Source organism: Ictalurus punctatus, chromosome 9, assembly GCF_001660625.3.
Source record: "Ictalurus punctatus breed USDA103 chromosome 9, Coco_2.0, whole genome shotgun sequence".
NCBI lineage: Eukaryota > Metazoa > Chordata > Actinopteri > Siluriformes > Ictaluridae > Ictalurus > Ictalurus punctatus.
This window is the reverse complement of record NC_030424.2, coordinates 2,190,258-2,209,826: the sequence shown is the minus strand read 5'-3', so window position 1 is coordinate 2,209,826 and position 19,569 is coordinate 2,190,258. Positions and strand designations below refer to the sequence as shown.

The following is a 19,569-nucleotide window of genomic DNA, read 5'->3' as shown; positions in this document are numbered from 1 at the left end:
ACAGCAATTTACCTGAGGGTAGGAAATTATATATATATATATATATATATATATATATATATATATATATATATATATATATATATATATATATATATGACCTATACAGACTGTGGAGGCTTTGTTAAATAAAGATGCTGGAGACACACACACACACTGCTTTTTTAGTAAAGGACCTGGCAGGCTGCTCATTGAAGGTCATTTTTGCTCTTCAGCAGGACACATGCAGGAAATCTGGGATTTCTTTCGGTTTGAGAAAGTAAACAGGTCTTTAACCATGAGGAGCTGGCAGACAGCCTCAACCACCGATGTCAATGCACACAGCTCGCCTTTCATTGTACTTTAGCTCCAACGGCTATTATAACCAAGCCTAAGAGCCACTGCGGGTCGGAACTTAATCCCTCAAATGTCTAGAAGTTTACGTTCGTTCACCATCAGAGGTTTGATGATTAGGGTCGAGCTACATACCTACTGTATGTAAAATATTGTTTATAGACCGCAAAATCCACCATTATTTCTGCACTCCCCACTAAAACTACCATTGTGTTAACGATCATTTCTCCAAATGGGTTTTCTGAGTTTCGCTAATGCTAAAGATGGTGACCTTTATGGATCTATCTTGCGTCAGAGAACAAGGTTTTCTTTATCAGAATGCTGGAACCAAAAAAAAAAAGAAGATTTGGATCAATTTTCCATCAAGGCCAAATTGATCTCTGATGAGCATCTGATTCGCTCACTCCACTTCCTGTGCAGGTGACGCCTCATCTTCACCAGAGTAGTTTGGTGAGCCTGCTGAGTCCATTCATCATTCCTGTCTGAATCAGTAATGCGTGATCATTAGGGGCTCCAGATGCAGCCGTCTAGTCTAATACCTCACACATATGTCCAGTGTCTCCATTATCCCGTCTTGGACCTCACCGTCAATGAATTTATAGTAACACAGTGTGCTTAGAGAAGGATTTGCATTTTGATATTTAAGGGAAGGGTCAATCATTTTTAAGGACACTTTTTTATGTTATTTGGCCAAGCTCTCGTCACACTCCGGCAGCTTCAGTTAGGTACCTGGTCAGAGGAGAAACTCCAGTCTCCAAAGACTCGGAAAAACCACATGATGTGGCCCACCAACATCCATGCAATCAGGATAAAGGAAGTGTCTCTAATTTCTCATCAGCCATGTTGCCTGTCGATTTAGAAAGTTCTACATCTTGTACAAGCATTCAACTGTTTTAGCCTAGACTGGGTTCTGTATTTGTTTTAATTTTAAGACACCACATGTGAATAGGGTCATTTAAAATAAACAAACAAAACAAAAAATAATTAAATAATGCGTACGTTTGATAAATTGATACACTTGATAAAGTTAATAAAACCAAAAATCTAATCGTGTGATGTTGTTAAAATAATTGAAATAAATTTATTACAAATATTTATTTCACTATTGAAGAGAAAGTCTTTTTAAAGGGAAAAAGTCCCTTTAAAGGAATTTAAAGGAATTTCTTTATTGTTAATCGAGAAAAATATAAATATTTTATGCCATAAAATCTAACCGAAATCCAACAATAATTAACATTTGGTGTAAATTTCCTTTGAATGAACACGAACATGTAAAATTTCATAAATGCAGGAAGTAAAGAGATTTTTGGTTCTGAATATTAAAAAAAAAAAAATAAATAAAAAATTGATTTGGTGTTAAAATACAATGCAAGTGTGATTTCCTTTCTAGTTTGAGTGTTTTATAAGATTTATAAATAAAATTTACATGTATATCACAATGACACATAATGGACATGTCAGGAAAGTCTTTTCAGCCATACAACTTGATAACAACTTGATTGTGCAAAGTGGGCGGGGCTTAAAGTCTAAAAGTGTATTTTTATATACATGTTTTGATTGATATTTTTTTTATTACTAACATGAGCAGACATGTTATAGATGAATTTATATCTGAGTATACCTGTCTTCAGAAAGACTAAGTTCTTCATGTAACATTTGGATAAGGAAATATGACCTAATAAATCAACCAATATGCAAATAGTCCGCGACGTCATCTGGCGACTTCTAGTGAGTTTCTGAGTGTACATTTTCCCCTGAAAAGAGTTGGCTAGAGTGCTGAGGATCTCACTACAGGGAAAAAGTTCATGGAAAAATTAAAATATATTCCAATTTGGAGTGACAGCTCATTGATGAGCCACTAGTGAAGAACTAGGGATGTTTCTTTTCTTTTTACGTTACCTGTCTCGCGCGCTTCAACCTGGCTGACAGGCTAAGTAAGTAGTTAGCTGCTAAAGTAACCATCAAACCATTACCTCACACGATAAAATTGTTTTTATTTATTTATTTATTCTAAATAACATTCATTTTATTTCGAGTTAAGCTGCAGGGCTAGCAAGTTAATATTAGCTAGTTCGTGTATGTAACTGAATGACTTTTATTGAACTTCAGCTAGCTAGCTATTGCTAGCTGATTTAATTACCTCAGAAAATCCGTGAACTGAGTCCTGAGAGAGAGAGAGAGAGAGAGAGAGTGAGTGAGTGAGTAAGTAAGTAGTGACGGAGTAACAAAGCTAAAGTAACACCCACCATTTTAAATCGAGCAGGAGTTTTCAAACTTTTTTTTTTAACCAGGTACACTTTAGTTACCTTTAGTTACCCTCACTTTAGTACACCTTAGATAGCTGTATTCATCCCAGAGTGAAATTCACATACTACCCCTGCTAAATACAAAAAAAAAACATTAGAAACCATCATAGAAGTTGTAATGGTTTTAATGTTTATAATGGGAATTGTATTGGTTTTACTGGAAACTGTAATGGTCAGATCATTTTGGGTCTGTACTGGTAAACTGTTGCCTTCTATTGGTGGCATGTTATGTCTAATGGATACCATTAAGGACCAATAGAACACCTTGCCATTTGATAAAGGGTTTTATAGTTAAGTGATGGTTTATAATGGTACTTGTAGTGGAAACCATTAGAATTTCTGTGATTGGTTCTATTGGGTTTTTTTCAGCAGGGACAGCAGAACGGTGAGTTAGAAAGTATAGGCTACTAAAAATTGATTTAACATTATACATGAAATAAAACAAGAATAAGAGGTCAATTCAATCCCATGGACCCCATAGGTACACATGAACATGTTCACCCCTAAGAAATATTTGGAATCTTCCACGTGTCACATGTTCAACAGGAAGTTGTCGCATCATCTGAATTTCCTGAAGATCATGGGAAGAAGAAAAGTAAGTTCGCTCATTTCCCCCTCATTCTTGTTTATTTTCAGTGATACTCACTGATGAGGTCACTTTAAACGTACAAACCTGCTACTTTCAAATGGTAGACGGAAAGAAAAATTATGAAATAAAAATGATCATCGTTTTAATGAAATTATTTCAAAAAGAAAGTCCTTAACGGGCGCACGATATTAGGACGAATGCTAGTTAACTGCGTTTTGTATATTTCTTAAACCAAAACTGATGTTGACTCATGCTATAGAACACTGATAAGAAGTTAATTGCTTAATTGTGTCTTATTTTTTCTTAGTCCGCGCTATCCGTTGACCACCCAGATGTGAGAACTCGTGTGCGAGCCATCAAAAGTTTGCACAAGACGTGCAAAAACATGTCGGCATGTTGGAGTGGCTGGAACTTTAAGGGTCTACCTATTGTCTGTTTTGTCCCCAGAGAAATCCAGCACTCAAGAGATGTTTATCGTTGACCCGTCACACTCTATGCCACACAGCTGACCTTGACGATTCCCATTCATCTGTCACGGTGGGAGAAGATAACTCACCTGGTTCTTTACAGAATGGATTGGATTTGTTCTATGAGAGGGCGGTAAACATAGACCTCCCATTGTTGACCCGATGTTTGCGGGTGACGCCAACCCTGGACCTTAGCACTGTTTATTTTCTTAATTGCTGCTTTATGTTCGTGTTTGTCAAGCTTTTACAGCAGTCATCCCCTGATTCCAAAGGTCTCCACATACCAGTCCGATCAGCCAGGAATGTGAGCAGGCCTGCAGCGTTTGAGAAACGCAAGTGGGCTCCTTCAGCTCACATCAAATGACCTCCATGCTTGAAGAAATTCTGCATTTCTGAATGCATGAATGAAGGAAAAATAAAAAGGCAAGTAATAGCTACACACGAGTACTCCTTACCTAATCTGGCATCCTCCTAAACTCCTCAGGAGGTTTTCACTCGTGTTGAGAGATGAGGAGGAGATGATACCGAGAAGAGACGGACCTCAAACTGTGAGTAAACAGCTGCATGTAGGATCGACTTCCAGCTTGGGGACAGATTCATCTCGAACCCCTAATCCCACTCGCTGATCCTGTCAGAGATCTCCTCTATTTATAGACAAGACAGGCTTTAAGATAATAAAAAACCTAAGCTCTTTACTTATCAGATCAAATTCGTACATTTTTATGAAGTTGATGTACTTAGTAACTCGGATTATAACTCGTGATGTGCAATATGAGCGCTACTACGTGTATTGGGACTGATTTCAATTGGTGGGAAATTTCAAACACACGTCATATTCCTCAGATATATACCTGAAAGTCCAGCCAAAGATGCTTCCCTGGTATGGCTTAACACAATAAACAAACAAACAAATACATAAATAGGCATCATAATGTGTAGAGAAGCCTTTCTCCGTCAACGAGGCCTTGTATTTAAGAGGCCCATGCGTCTGGCCCAGTGTTAATAATCAGCTGTCCATCAGCTGTGGAATCCTGCGATTCTCGCATCGTTGCCAATAAAGACGCAGTTCAGGTGCTTTCTGTCTTCGGCATGTGGGCAGGAGCCGCTGTGTAAACAGTCCTAACTGCAGAATAACACCAAGATTATTGAACATGCCAGATTTCTTTCATGTTGGACAATCAGCAAGAATAGTTGAGTTGCTGAAGTTTGTGTTCCCTTTAGGGATATTACTATACCTTTATCCGTATAAAAAGTGGTAATGTGTGTCAAAAAAGAAGTCTGCGTTTTGCATTGCATTTTCTAAGTGTGATATACACTAATCAGCCATAACATTAAAACCACTGAGAGGTGACGTGAATAACGTGATTATCGCGTTACAGTGGCACGTGTGAAGGAGTGGGATATATTTATTAGGCAGCAAGTGAACAGTCAGTTCTCGAAGTTAATGCGTTGGACGCAGGAAGAATGGGCAAGCTTGAGGATCTAAGCGACTTTGACAAGGGAAAAGTTGTGATGTCTAGACGTCTGGGTCAGAGCATCTCTGATACAGCAGGTCTTGTGGGGTGTTCCCAGTATGCAGTGGTTAGTACCTACCAAACGTGGTCCAAGGAAGGACAATCGGTGAACCGGCAACAGGGTCGTGGGCGCCCAAGGCTCATTGATGTACGTGAGGAGCGAAGACTAACCCGTCTGGTCCGATTCCATGGGAATCGGACCACTATGGGAAGAAGGCGAGCTGGCGGAGGGAGAGTGATGCTCTGGGCAATGTTCTGCTGGGAAACCTTGTGTCCTGGCATTCATGTGGATGTTACTTTGACACGTACAACCTACCTAAACATTGTTGCAGTCCAAATACACCCCTCCATGGTAACGGTGTTCCCTAATATCAGCGGCCTCTTTCAGCAGGATAATGCTCCCTGTTAGACTGCAAAAACGCTCACAATGTTATGTAGTATCAATATAAAAATGTCATTAAAAAAGGGTGATAGAAAATCATTAAGGTCTGTCTATTGTGAGAAAATGCTGTAGTGTTATTACAGTACAGTGCACCAGCGCCACCTGTTGGTGATATATTGACTTACACGCCTGTACTCTTGTTTCACCAGTAGATGGCCTTACAACTTCACTTTTAAATGATTGAACAACCTTTTCTGAGCGTTTTAAAAATAAAATAAGTCCTGGGGAGAATAAAACACAAAAGCATAATAAGTGTATATGTTATATTGTAGTCTGTTAGTATCAGTGTCAGAACATTAATATTATATTTAAATATCGTGATGTAATGCGTTATTGCATCTCATAGAAGTACCGTATTGTAGAAACCTGGTCCTGGAGATCACTTGGTTCAAACAATTATGTAATGTTCTAATCTAATGATCATAATTGTAAACACTTATTTTATTAAAAAGATAAAAAATAACAATTAAAAAAGGTCGAGGCCCCAGCGAGGATCGAACTCGCGACCCCTGGTTTACAAGACCAGTGCTCTAACCACTGAGCTATGGAGCCATGCATGCGAGCCGAACAAATATGCTTATAAATCCAAACTAAAATTTATCGGCTGGTGATTTTTAAATTAAATTTTCATGTTGTATTATAGTGCTACATCGTCTTAATCGTACCCTGCGGTAGCTTAGCTAGCTGTAACCATTGGATGTGGCAGGCGATCACAAAAGAGTCGATTCTTTAACAATTCATTCAGCTCTAGTTTGCATGCTAATGTGATAAAGTAAGATATTTCACTATCACCATCTGACACAGACCTACCTATTCCCTCACCATGATGATGAGTAGGCTGGAATTAGTTTACCGACATGCGAATTTTATTATGTGAATCGACACCTGTCATTCTGAACATCGGGAATCAGTATCAGAGTCGACTCCATAAACATCGTTCACTCCAAAATTCGGTTCTTCACTTTAATTTGAGAATCGCCATGTTTTAGATTCGATTCTATAGAGTGAAAACGACTCTGGTTGTTTGCATACAGACTAAATAAAGTGCTCATTTGTTTACCAAAAATCGACTCCTGAGATCAAAACATCTAGACTTAGAATCAGAATAAGAGTCGTCTAAAAAATAGGACTCCTGAATGAACCAGAGTCGGAGTCGACTCCAGATCAGCTCTAGGATTCACTACAAACAAGACAGCGCAAACACTGCTTTAGTTAAACTAAATCTCTAAAACTAAACGGTGTTTAAATACTCCAGTGCTTGTTTGTATAAGCTATAATAAATACTTTGTATTAACTTAACACTTAGCCTACCTATTACTTGTGCAGCAATTGTTAGCTAGCTACCAACAGCGCTAGCAACTATTTCATAGTTGCATTTCTTTCTTTCAGCATTTCTTTCGACGATTCCGGGATAATAAGATATTATTTAAATGTTTAATATACCTTAAACATTTACAGTGGTTACAGACTGTAAACAGTCTAAAATGTATTTGAAAACAATCCACAAATTCAAGAGTCTACTTGACAAACCGTCACAAACAGCTACAAACAATTAGCAACAGTTAGCTATAAAATGTTGTAAATAACATTAAATTATTTGCATGTTTTATGAAATAACTTCATAATCGAGATTTGTGTTAATTCATATAATTACTTTATTTCAATATATAATACAAAATCCAAGTAAACACATACATGTATTTGCTTCATTAAACATGATGGAGCTCAGTTACACGTTCATTAACGGTTATTGTGACATTTCTCATTATTTCAGTTGATGAGGTAGACCTACGTGCTATTTTTTTTCACAATTTACGTCTCTTTCTCCATCTGTATTTCACACAGAGGCCGCCCTGAATGCTAATATTCGACTTGTTCTGAACTGCTGCATATGACGCCTGCGTCCTCGTGATGACCGCAGTTGTGTATGCCTACACCTGAATGCTGGCAGTTCAGAAGGGTTTCCTCTGTTCCCTCACACTGCACGTCATCCAGAAGTATCCTCAGATGCTTCCCTTCCCCAAACTCGGCATTTCTAGATGCTTTGAGAGCGTAGCTGAATCCTAGCTGTCGACACACCACTGCGGCGTTTTGGGTGTTCCAGAGATCATCGCAGACGGTCCCCCATTCCCCGTTGGCGTAGATTTCCACTCTGCCACGGTCTTTCCGGCCTTGCTCATCTCCCATCAGTCTCACCGCACCATTTTCAGACTTCTTAACTTTTTTCCGTCTGCCTTTACGGGAATGTCTAGGCGTGGCCTTGGTGGTAGTGGTTGTAGTCGTCGGAAATGGTGTGGTCATACCCACGGTGTCCTCCTCTTGTCTTAGGATGTCCAACAACTCCTGAATCCAATCTTTTGTCGTTTCATGCGGAGGTTCTGTTGGTTTGTTTTCAAACTCAGCTGTTTCTGAGAGTCGTGGTCGTTTTGTTGGTATTTCAACGCCAATTAATGCTTGGGAGAGATGTATTAAAATTATTTAATAAGACTTTGAAAAGATATAATAATGCTACACTGTCAGAAATAAAGTGGGGTGGTACCATTAAGCGGGCAAGTTTTGTAAATTTACCTGGGAAGGTGCACGTGTTTTAGTCGTAATCATACATTTAATATACCACAATACCGAACGATACCACGATATCCTCATAGCTAATCGCGGCCATGATGTGTCGTACCTTTAAATATCTTTTCTCGATTAAAGGTTAATCAGTGCAGGTACCTTAAGTTATTTTTAACATCTTTCCAACTGAAAGATGCACATAAAATGTATAAAAGGTACATTCTTAATGGTACCACTTCAGTGACAAGCAAAAGTACAGCCTGGTACCGCTATTTCTGTGAGCGTAATGTTATTAGCTCGTAGTTAGTTACACTAGTAGTACATTCAGAAAACATTGTCGAAACCAAGGAAAGCACTGCCAAGATACACTTCTTCTAAACAGAACACTGCTTTGGAATAAAATTATTATTAAGAACAAGCCAGAAGACCTACTTTCCTTTGGCTTGAATGCTACAAGCCTGCTCTTGACTTGCACTGGAAGGGGGGTGTAATGACATTTTCCAGGTGGAGCACGTCTGTAATAAAGCACGCAACACTCTTTTATCTGTTCACGGACCGACACGACCGTGTGTTTTTAACTCATCATGGCTTCAATACAGAATTTCAAGAGTATTGAAATGAATGTGGAGAAGAAAAGCTGCAAACAGTGAAAGAAAGAGAAAACAGCTGTGTGGAAGTTGGCCAGTGGACTTAATCTGTGCCAGAAAGAGAGTAAGATTTAGATGACAGCTCTGTGCTGTGCTGCCAAAGCCGGGCTTTTGACCCTTTTTTTTTTTTTTTAAGTTTTCACAGACTGTACAGTAGGTACAAGCCAATCGTTTCATGCCTTTGGCAAGTGAAGACAGAAATCCATTGTACATTAAAATCAACAACCCAAATTAAAAACTTCACGATTCTTTGTCAGCATGCTTTCAACTTCTTTTTTTAGTGATTTGTACGACAGAATTATGAGCAGATGCTAAATTCCGGGAAAGAAACGTCACGCTTCATGCCGGTAAGAAGGAAATCATGCTGATTCTGCAAAATCGGCATTGTGGTTTACATGCAGTGCAGCGGCGAAAAAATCCTTACCGTGACGGATCGACGATTTTATACACAACCCCAGTGGGTGACGTTGCACTTGGAACTTCAGTAGACAGGAAGTAGAGTTCACCTAATCACAGTGTAGCGTTCATTAGAGCACCGGTTCTATAATTTATTTATTTATTTTTGTTCTAATTCAGTGTAACAATTACTCAAATATTACAGGACACAGTATGTGAGCTGGAAAAGGAATAATTAGTTTGATTTCAATACCATCCCTACAAGTGTATTTATTTATTTATTTATTTTTCAGTGATTGCATGAATCTACAGTGATGCACCAGAAAGTAATCATCCCCAGCCTTGATTCTCCTTGATATGGAACAAATTTTGTGGACACCTGAACATCACATCCATATTCGGCTCTTCCGCTAACAGTTTCCACAAAGTTTGAAGCACACAATTGTATAGAATGTCTCTGTATGCTGTAGCATTACAGTTTCCCTTCACTGGAACTAAGAGGCCCAAACCTGTTCGAAGCATTACTCAAGAAGAACTCTGAGTGTCCTGCACAGAGCACTGACCTCTCAACCCCACTGAACACCTTTGGAATAAACTGGAATGCCGACTGCACCGCAGGCCTCAACATCTCAACATCAGTGCCTGACCTCACTAATACTCTTGTGTCTGAATGAAGACAAATCCCCACAGCCACGCCCCAAAATCTAATGGAAAGCCTTCTCAGAAGAGTAGATCTTATTATAACAGCAAAGAGGGATTAAATCTGGAATGAGACGTTCAACAAGCACATATGGGTGTGATGGTCAGGGGTGCACATACTATTAGCACCAACGGTGCTGGAACACTATTGCGTTTGTTAGGATTTTTCTTCTTCTTGTGATTCTCTGCTAAAAATGGTATAGAGAGCAAAGGCTATAAGTCATAGAACCACCAAATATGGAGGAACGGTGCAGTATGGCCCCCTCTACTCAGGCACACGAAGGGACCCACACAGGCCTGATAATGGTGCAGTAGTTTAAGGTTTGACATTTACGTCCTACAAAAAAAAAATTCTTCCCACTTATTCCTTGGGTTCTCGTTCTCCCAAGCAAAAAAGCCCCAAGAACCATTTAGCCCCACCCACTTAGAGTTTGAGCTAATTTGCATAATTACAGTGCTGTACATTTTCCCATCTTTCCTTTTTGCCACCAAATAATTAACCATAAGTACTGAATGACCATTTGACAAAAAAAAAAAATGGTGGTCTGTGACTTCCGAACAATACTGTAAGTGATGCAAATTAATGCAAATGCACCTCTGTCTATGTAAAACCACGCCTTCAACCATAAAACTATCAATCAGAGTGGCAGCAGATTAGAAATGATGTACAGGTTATTTCGGATTCCTACCTGCTTCATCCTCACCAAAAGAAATGACATACGGGTAGTAATTGTTAATGAGGCCTGGAAACGCACAGGTCCGGCCCAAGCCCATGCAGATCTCACTGTACTCCCATCGGCGTGTGTTACGGTTCTCCTTTAGGCTCATCAAGCGTCTGCAGGAAACACACACTGAAGTCATTTTGGTCATGAAAAGTCAGCTGTGTGTTTATAATAAACCCATCACGTTCAAGGTTATACTTTCGAGAACCACGGCAGAACACGTACACCAGGACAGAATTACTCAGTCAATAAGTTAATAGTAATAATAATACTGTACATGAATCATTTTCTTTGTACACGTCTTTGACTCACACGTGCAACGTGAGAGACTTTTTTTAAAACGTACCCACTCATAAAATCTCCGAATATGTACATTCCGTTTAAATTGGGGTATTCACAGCCTCGGTAGACGTATCCTCCTGTTACCGATTTCCCCATCTTATGAGGATATGCGTAAATCGGAAGAACATCGCCTGAAAACAAAGAAAAAATAAAGAAAGGAAATGGCATTGTAATGATTTCAGTAACAGCGCCGAGAAGGAATGCTTCAGTTCTAACAGTCTTTTCATAGGAAGCCCACCTAAAGAGCTGTTGGCACACAATTTCTTGTCATAACAAGAGAAGCCTTCTTTTGCTCTCCAGCCATAGTTCCTGCCTTTCTCCACCAGATCAACCTCCTCGTATTTATTCTGGCCCACGTCGCCGCAGAAGATGCGTCCTTTGCCGTCCTTGGTGAAAGGGTCGCCTCTGTCCACAGAGCACCTCCACATGTTCCTCACGCCGTAGGCGTACACTTCAGGCCGAGCGTCGCGCTCGTGCACAAACGGGTTGTCAGGAGGGATTTTGTACAGCGGTCCCTTCTCGTTATCGTCCACGTCGATGCGGAGGACCTTACCCAGCAGAGCAGACCTAGAAATAAATCACAAAGACATTAGATCGGGTACATTTTGGCTGTTCATTTAAACCATCGAGCCATAAAAGAAAATCGTTCGCGTATTTTTTAAGTTACTGGGGACTTCGCTTGTAAGAAATTCAGTAAACAACTCAGTAAGGATAACTTACTTTTTAATTATCCAGACTTACTTGTTTTGCGCATTCCCAAATTTTCCAAAAGGGTCTCCGGCCATGCCACCGTCACCAGTGAAGATGTACAAGTAACCATCATCAGCAAAGAGCAGCTGGCCTCCGTTGTGATTCGAAGCGGGTTCATCGATCTCTAATATAACTCTGAGAAAACGACGAGTGATTCGACGAGGCACATGACACATCTGGCAGTTCCCAAAAACATTGCGTGTACAAGTAAACGCACTACATGTCTGATTTCGTGTGGTTTTGTGGCTTTCAGAGTGCAGAAATGTCCTTCCTGATGAAATCAGATATGTCTTTTACAGAAGCAAAACCGCTCTGAAGGTATGTGCATGATTAAGTAGAAGATCTTACCTTTCAGAAGTATGGTCAACAACGTTCATATCTGCAGCGGAGATCCGAAACTCGCTGATTCGGATCCTCTCGTCGAAGCCCACCTCGACGGAGTAGTAGACGTACAGCTTTCCGTTGTACTTAAACCTGGGATGGAAAGCGAGACCCAGGAATCCCCTTTCATCGCCTTCCCATGGAGACGTCAGCACAGTCTTCGTGATGTTCAAAAATGGCTTCCCCAACTTCGACTTATTTGGAAGATACACCCAAACCAGGCCGACTTGCTCCGCGATAAAGAACCTGTGTGTGCCGTCGTTGGCGTGCACCATAGCTAAAGGGTTCCTAAGTCCGTTAGCTACTTCCTCCAAGCACAGCTGGAGGCAGCCATCTCTATCCGCCGTGACACGTCCCAGGTTTTTGTTCAAGACCTCGTTGCTCAGGACATGAGGGAAGCAGTAGTCTGAATCGTCCAGCTCCAGATACCGACAGAGTCTGGTACGGTCGTGCTCTAGCTGTGACAGGCGTGGGTCGTCTGATAGCAGAGGAATGGTGGATCTGCATTTAGAGTAGAAAATGGAGCAGTAGTCTGGACAGAGTCCTGGAATGGATCTCAGGGGTGTACTGGGATCTTCAGCATCAAAAAGATGAGCAGCGTATGGTGAGCATTCCTGATGCGAGAAAACGGGAAGAGTGAGCAGGGAGCTCCGGGAATTGCGGAAAGTCCAATACATTTGTTCTGTACGTACACAAATGATTCGATACTCCTTAAAGCTAAGGACTCAGTAAACAAGACAAAATGTGTACAAGTTTTAGGCTGTTCGATTACAGCAGTGTATCAAAATCAGCCATAACATCTCAACTCAAAACCAAATAATTCCTTTTTTACCATGCGTGATTTCTGTCTGCGACAAATCAGGCCATAAAGTCATACAGTGCAAATCCAGCTTGAGCTGTAGCAGCAGACATGCCATAGTAATTATTTTGTTTTGCTGCTCGAGCAGAGATAAGGTAATCCCAAAGGACACACTGGGAATACTCACTGTTTTGGGTTTGTCGTTTAAAGTGACAGCTTGCCGTATGGAAGACAAAATAAATGAGTGGAACACATTATGACGGACAGAACAACACGGCACAGCTTCGAACAGGAAATCATTTTTTCCCCCTCACTTTACTCGTCTCTATTTAAAGTGACATCGACACGAAATTCACAGCTGGAAATGAGCCATCTAAGTCCTCGACGTTCTCTCAAAATGTGGTTCAGAGACCATCAGGGGTCGGTGAGGTTTAGCCAGTGGTTCTGGATTCATTATTATTATCAAGGCTATTTTAAAGGCATATGACAGCATAGATAGTACTTAACAAGGTCATGGTGCATGCAAGGTCTTCTCATGCATGGGTTCTTTGGGTTGTAAACACTTCTAGGTTTCTACAAGTGGTCGTGCATGCAATTCATCTGGTTTTTAAGGGTTAGAACTTCCAAGGGTTCCTTTGAGGCACCAAACTAAGAACCCAGTTCAAAATAGTTTTGTAGATTTAGATCCCAAATGAATAAACCAGACGTTTGGAGGAAAAACAGTGATGAGGAAGAACTCCCTCTAGTTCTTTAGATGAACCAAAATCAAAATGGCACCCATCCTGTTAAAAATAATAATAATAATAATTCCTTACATTTATATAGTGCTTTACATAGTATGGGGGGATCTCCTCAACCACCACCAGTGTGTAGCATCCACCTGGATGATTCGACAGCAGCCACAATGCGCCAGAACTCCCACTACACACCAGCTAATGGTGGAGAGGAGAGTGATGTAGCCGATTCAGAGATGGGGATTATCAGGGGGGCATTATAGAGAAGGGCCAATTTCACCAGGGTTATACGCCTACTTTTTTACAATAAGTGTCCTGGGATTTTTAATGACCCCTGCTGGCCTCACTAATACCACGTCCAGCAGCAACCTTAGTTTTCCCCTAGAGGTCTCCCATCCAGGTACTGGCCAGGCTCAACCCTGCATAGCATCAGTGGGAAACCAGGCGAGAGCTGCAAGATGATACGGCTCAGCAATCTGTCCTGTGTGACACCGGATAGTGGGATTATAAATCATTTACAAACGCTCGACGACAAACACCCTTTCAAGAGTGCTGAAAGGATGTTCAGTACGAGCAGATTCCTGAATCCCGGGATGAACACAGGGTAGTCTTTACGATTACAGCAGCAGTTTTTAGGTGCAAATCTACAGCATACGGATGAGATTATGCACTCAACCTTGGGAAATAAACCATTTTGGGGAGGTGCAACCTTTAGGGCATCCTTCAGCGGACCATTCTCGGCAATCTTTCTACGATCTTAAAAATATAGGTTCTTTAATGGTTCTTCACAGCACCATAGGTTCTGCAAAGAACCTTCTTCTTGTCAAGGACCATTTTTCATTGTATAGGGTTCTTGAGTTGAGCTGTATGGTTCTTTGGCGATTAAAGAAATTCTTTATGGTTCATTATAGTTTTTTTTTTCTTTTCGGAACAGGGTATTGGTTCTTCAACGTATCACCCGTTGACAGGTTAAAGTGAACCCTATAAGGTTCTCTGTGGGACTGGAAAAGGTTCTTCTTTCACCACTCTCTCCTAAGAACCTTACTTTGGTTCCTTAAAGCACTAACTAAGGTGTTTTTTTGTTGTTGTTGATAAAACGGTTCCTTGTAGAACTGCTATGAAGAACCATTTCTGGGTTCTTTAAAGCACCAGTAAATAGACGGTTCTCTAAAGAACGTGAGAGTAAATGGTGCTTAATAATAATAATAATAATAATAGTCTTAAATGTGTATGATGGTTTTGCCTATTTTTAATGAGATTTGAATAGTGTGTGTGTGTGTGTTGTCTACTGTACTGACCTGACACAGAAGGTCTTGCACGTACCCGGCACAATTCGCATAGCCGTAGTAGTCGAAGTTGTCCATGATGCGGTAAAACTTCTTCATGAGCTCCTGGTCTCTGGCGAAGTCGCAGCAGCCGAAGTGTTTGTACATGACGCAGAACTGCAGCTCCTGCAGCGGCTGAAACGGCGGCTTGAAGTCCAAACACTGCGGGTGCGAGCGCACAGGTGCGAAACATAATAACCCCGACAAATACAGCAAAATCAGACGGAGCATTGTGTTTCCTTTGACCAGATACTTAACTTCGCACACACACACACACACACACAGAGGAGTTATGTAAGCGGCTCACTGCGCTTTCTGTCCTCACTGCACTTTGAACGCGCATGGAGAGTTTGTACTGTAAATGATCTGACGTGGTGGGGTTTTATTGATTTATTTATTATTTTATTTATTTATTTATTTTTACACTTCCACCATTTCGTGCTGGGGAAAAAAAAAAGAAGTCAACATTCGCTTTCTTCTCCACGGGTTTCTCAGACCTCCAGGTCCTACCGCGTTGCCAAGTCTTTTCAAGGAAACGTCGCCGAATCCAGTCTCCGCAAAGGTCGCCAGAAATGACGCGATCTGTTCATTTGCATACTTTATTCACCGCCTCGCCAGGATCGTCTGCGTGTGAAAACGTGTTGCACGTGTCGCATGAAGATAGGAAGAATTTCCTCCAGACACCTAGAGTATAGAATAGAATAGAAATAGATCTGTGTCCCGGTGGAAAATAATACAGTGTTCATATCTTGCGGAAAGGAGTCGTCTTTGGTCACGACGCCACGGACCTTAAAGTAAAAACAAAATAGAGTAGAATAGTACCGAGTAGACTAGAACATTGTCGAGTAGTGTAGAGTATAACAGAGTACACTAGAACAGAATAGGGATTTATCAGAATAGACAATCGATAGGTAGAAAACTTTAAATATCTTATAGTAGATTAGAGCTGAGTAGAATTGAGTACACAGACTAGAGTAGAATAGAGCTGAGTAGAATTGAGTGCACAGACTAAAGTAGAACCAAGGAGAGAAGAATAGATCTGAGTAGAATTGAGTACACAGACTAGAGTACACAGACTAGCATAGAATAGAGCTGAGTAGAATTGAGTACACAGACTAGCGTAGAATAGAGCTGAGTAGAATTGAGTACACAGACTAGAGTAGAGAAGAATAGAACTAAGTAGAATTGAGTACACTGACTAGCGTAGAATAGAGCTGAGTAGAATTGAGTGCACAGACTAGAGTAGAATAGAGTAGAGAAGAATAGAACTAAGTAGAATGGAGTACACTGACTAGCGTAGAATAGAGCTGAGTAGAATTGAGTGCACAGACTAGAGTAGAATAGAGCTGAGTAGAATTGAGTGCACAAACTAGAGCAGAATAGAGTAGAGAATAGAACTAAGTAGAATGGAGTACACTGACTAGCGTAGAATAGAGCTGAGTAGAATTGAGTGCACAGACTAGAGTAGAATAGAGCTGAGTAGAATTGAGTGCACAGACTAGAGTAGAATAGAGTAGAGTAGAATAGAGCTGAGTAGAATTGAGTGCACAGACTAGAGTAGAATAGAGCTGAGTAGAATTGAGTGCACAGACTAGAGTAGAATAGAGTAGAGAAGAATAGAACTAAGTAGAATTGAGTACACAGACTAGCGTAGAATAGAGCTGAGTAGAATTGAGTACACAGACTAGTGTAGAATAGAGCTGAGTAGAATTGAGTGCACAGACTAGAGTAGAACAGAGGAGAGAAGAATAGAGTAGGGTAGAATAGAGTAGAATAGCATGAAGTAGAACAGAGGAGTGCAGCTAAACCAGCAGCTAAACACAAGAGTCACGATACTCTACACACAGAAACCCAACAGTGTCCTGACTCATCTTATAACAGTCTTATAAAACAATTCACTTGTTTATACCGATCGAAAATGCCAGATAAGTCGAATTCCGTAACGAATTCTAATCGACGTCGTTCAGAAGAGTTGACCCGTAAAGCATTTTTGTGACAATATCTATTGTAAAATAAATAAATAAAGGCTCTTTAGTTACAAAAATCAAATTGGAAATCCACTGATTCACAAGTAAGTGAAACGTCATGTACCCCAGTGACTTTTTTCCTAATACTGCAAATCCAGTGTGTTGTTATCTAAAACCCAAATTACAGATTAACTCACAGAGCCTCGAATGAACTTTTACACTGTGAACAGTAGCATCATACGTGTTAATCCCCGATCCATCAACGCGGGACTGGGCTTGTGAAAGGCTTAATAATTACCTTTAAATCAGCACTTCAGCGTTAAACGCAGCAGATTCGGAACATGAAGGGTTTAACGATTAGCTGCAATCCAGTCTGCTAAAATAAACAGTGCAGGAAAAGAGCTGAGGCTGGAGTCAAAATAAATACTTTGGAGTTTTGTGTCACTGTGTGTGTGTGTGTGTGTGTGTGTGTGTGTGTGTGTGTGACATCATAAGCATTATCAGATTATTCAAGTAGTCATGTAAACAAACCTCGTTTATTACTTTATTATTAGTTACTTTATATTGGATTAAAGCTATTATTGGATTATATCATCTTATATTATATTCCACGCATCGCCTATAAATTTCAGTAATCCGATTTATTTAGTTTTCTACATCCTTGCAGATGTCCAAACATAACCTAAAAGCCCCGAACGCTAAACTTGATACAAAACGACACCTTAAATAAAATCCCAGTAAAGTCCAGCAAAGTGACCCCATATGGAGGGGGGGGGGGGGGGGGGGGGGGGGGGGGGAGCACGTGGCAGGAAGGTTGAAGTTTAATTCACGTACTGCTTTCTCGGTGGGTTTACTCAGGCGCACTTATCATGGGTTTAGAAAGATATTTGTTTATTGACGGAGTTGTTTCATCAGATTACTTACAGTTAAGTGCAGGAGTTGGCATTGAATTCAGTTTCTAGGAGATGAATTAGCAACAAAACAGAATTACCTGCTAATGTATTGGTGGTTTTCTATCCAATTAAAAAAACAAACAAACAAACAAACAAAAAACATCCTAAACATTTAGAGCAAGTTTGAAAGTTCTCAAATTCTCAAGTTTTTTTTTTCTTTTCTTTCATATTTAAATTACTCTGTTACAGCACACAAAATTCTTGTATAAACTTTGTCCACTAGAGGGCGATTGATTCCCATCATTACACTCAGCTGACGCCTACTTCATTTCCATAAGAGTAACAATGCATTGAAAATTATTTACCTACTTGAATTACGTATTTACATTACTTGAATTGAATTACTACATTAAATATTTACACTAAAGGTGAAAAAAGGTGTACAAATATCTCAACAAATGAACAAAAAAGTTGTAAGGAATAAAACACAACGGGTGAACGATAACATATCACAACAGGCGTACTTTTTATCCATTTATAGTTACATTTAATGTTGTGGAATGCATGGGAAACGAGTTAGTTCCTGTTAGCACGTATGCCAGCTATAAACAGTCATTTGGGCAAAAATAATGCAGCCCGGCATATCATCGAGAAACCGCAAAAGAAAAAAAGACGGCATATTTTTAAAATATGAAATGTTTGTTATTAGTCTTAGATTATGTTCAGCCTGCGTACTGTAAGTTACTAGAGTAAGGATCATGTATCGTGAAAGAGCGCTTGTGTTTCGAATGGAAGGTGGAAATTCTGTCAAAGATAACCATAAAAAATGTAAATACCACAGTGAGGTCGAATACTGAAATCCGATTGGACGGAATGTTATTGTTGTATAACGGCACAGCTTGGAAAGTCATTCCGGATATAACATGCAGGATAGGTTTATATTAATGCGCTCATTCTAATACGTTTTTGTTTCGATAGTAACAGCTCAACCACAGGGACTTGTATACGGCGGACGTATAATAATCTAAGACGAATAACAGATGAAAATAAAAAACGTTGAAGTTTATCGCCGCTATAACGTAAGTGAGAACAGACGCTAGCATTAAATGTAACTATTAACTGTTAAAATGTACAACGTACAAAAAAAAAGGTGTTTATCCGATATATAATAAACACTTTTTTTTTTTTTAACACCGATTTCAATCGAGAATTATTTAAGCGCTGGTTAAAAAGTGCGTAGCTTAAAAGAAAAAAAAAACAAAACAAAAAACCCAACGTATTCGATGCCACAAGAACAAGAGATATTGAACATCATTACTAAATTTCTCACACAAAATTCAGTTCTTTTAAAAACATGACATTTTGGTTTTTAGTTTGTTTCGTAAAGGTTTAGGTATAATTCAAAGTCGTTTATAAAATGTCAAAAAAAAAAAGGTTTACAAAGAGCCCATTTATTCATATTTATTTGTTGTTCATTTACGAAATCCAAAATAAAACCCCCAAAACTCCGCAGTATCGCAGTAAAACTCGCGATTTTTCACAACGACCGCAGGTTTGCTCCGAGACGTCCGGTCAAAGAGCGGTCTCTCTTCGATTCACATGAATACAACTAAATGGTCTCATCTACCAACAAACTTCACTGTGCAAAACATTTGCGATTTCTGCAATGCAAGTAATTTTCCGGGGGGAAAAAAACAACACAGA

The 19,569-nt window shown here is 39.9% G+C and overlaps 1 protein-coding gene, 1 long non-coding RNA gene and 1 other non-coding gene across 4 annotated transcripts; 1 reads left to right on the top strand and 2 right to left on the bottom strand.

Moving 5' to 3' along the window:
• The first annotated feature begins 2,024 nt into the window (after positions 1-2,024).
• Positions 2,025-9,728, top strand: LOC124628483 (uncharacterized). 2 transcript variants are annotated; one of them, XR_008397050.1, is made up of 4 exons: positions 2,025-2,267; positions 3,121-3,234; positions 3,536-4,243; positions 9,547-9,728. It is a non-coding gene; the product is annotated as an uncharacterized LOC124628483 (long non-coding RNA). The 2 variants fall into 2 exon arrangements; XR_006983015.2 differs by lacking the exon at positions 9,547-9,728 and having other exon boundaries at positions 3,536-5,871.
• Positions 6,131-6,203, bottom strand: trnat-ugu (transfer RNA threonine (anticodon UGU)). Its single transcript has one exon. It is a non-coding gene; the product is annotated as a tRNA-Thr (tRNA).
• Positions 7,283-15,329, bottom strand: hhipl1 (HHIP-like 1). The gene is made up of 9 exons (XM_017476941.3): positions 14,979-15,329; positions 12,115-12,761; positions 11,758-11,901; positions 11,255-11,583; positions 11,021-11,147; positions 10,642-10,787; positions 9,282-9,363; positions 8,643-8,725; positions 7,283-8,104 (listed from the first exon to the last, which is right to left on the bottom strand). Exons 1-9 carry the CDS (start codon positions 15,234-15,236, stop codon positions 7,512-7,514), a joined length of 2,409 nt encoding a protein of 802 aa, XP_017332430.1. The 5' UTR covers positions 15,237-15,329; the 3' UTR covers positions 7,283-7,511.
• Between the last annotated feature and the right edge of the window lie 4,240 nt (positions 15,330-19,569).

Excerpts from the sequence above, each read along its gene's own strand:
- hhipl1 (XM_017476941.3), bottom strand. The coding sequence starts at position 15,236 with ATGCTCCGTCTGATTTTGCTGTATTTGTCGGGGTTATTATGTTTCGCA. Across the intron at positions 12,762-14,978 it reads TGCAAGACCTTCTGTGTCAG|GAATGCTCACCATACGCTGC; the intron begins GTCAGTACAGTA and ends TTCTCGCATCAG. Across the intron at positions 11,902-12,114 it reads GTTGACCATACTTCTGAAAG|AGTTATATTAGAGATCGATG; the intron begins GTAAGATCTTCT and ends TCGTTTTCTCAG.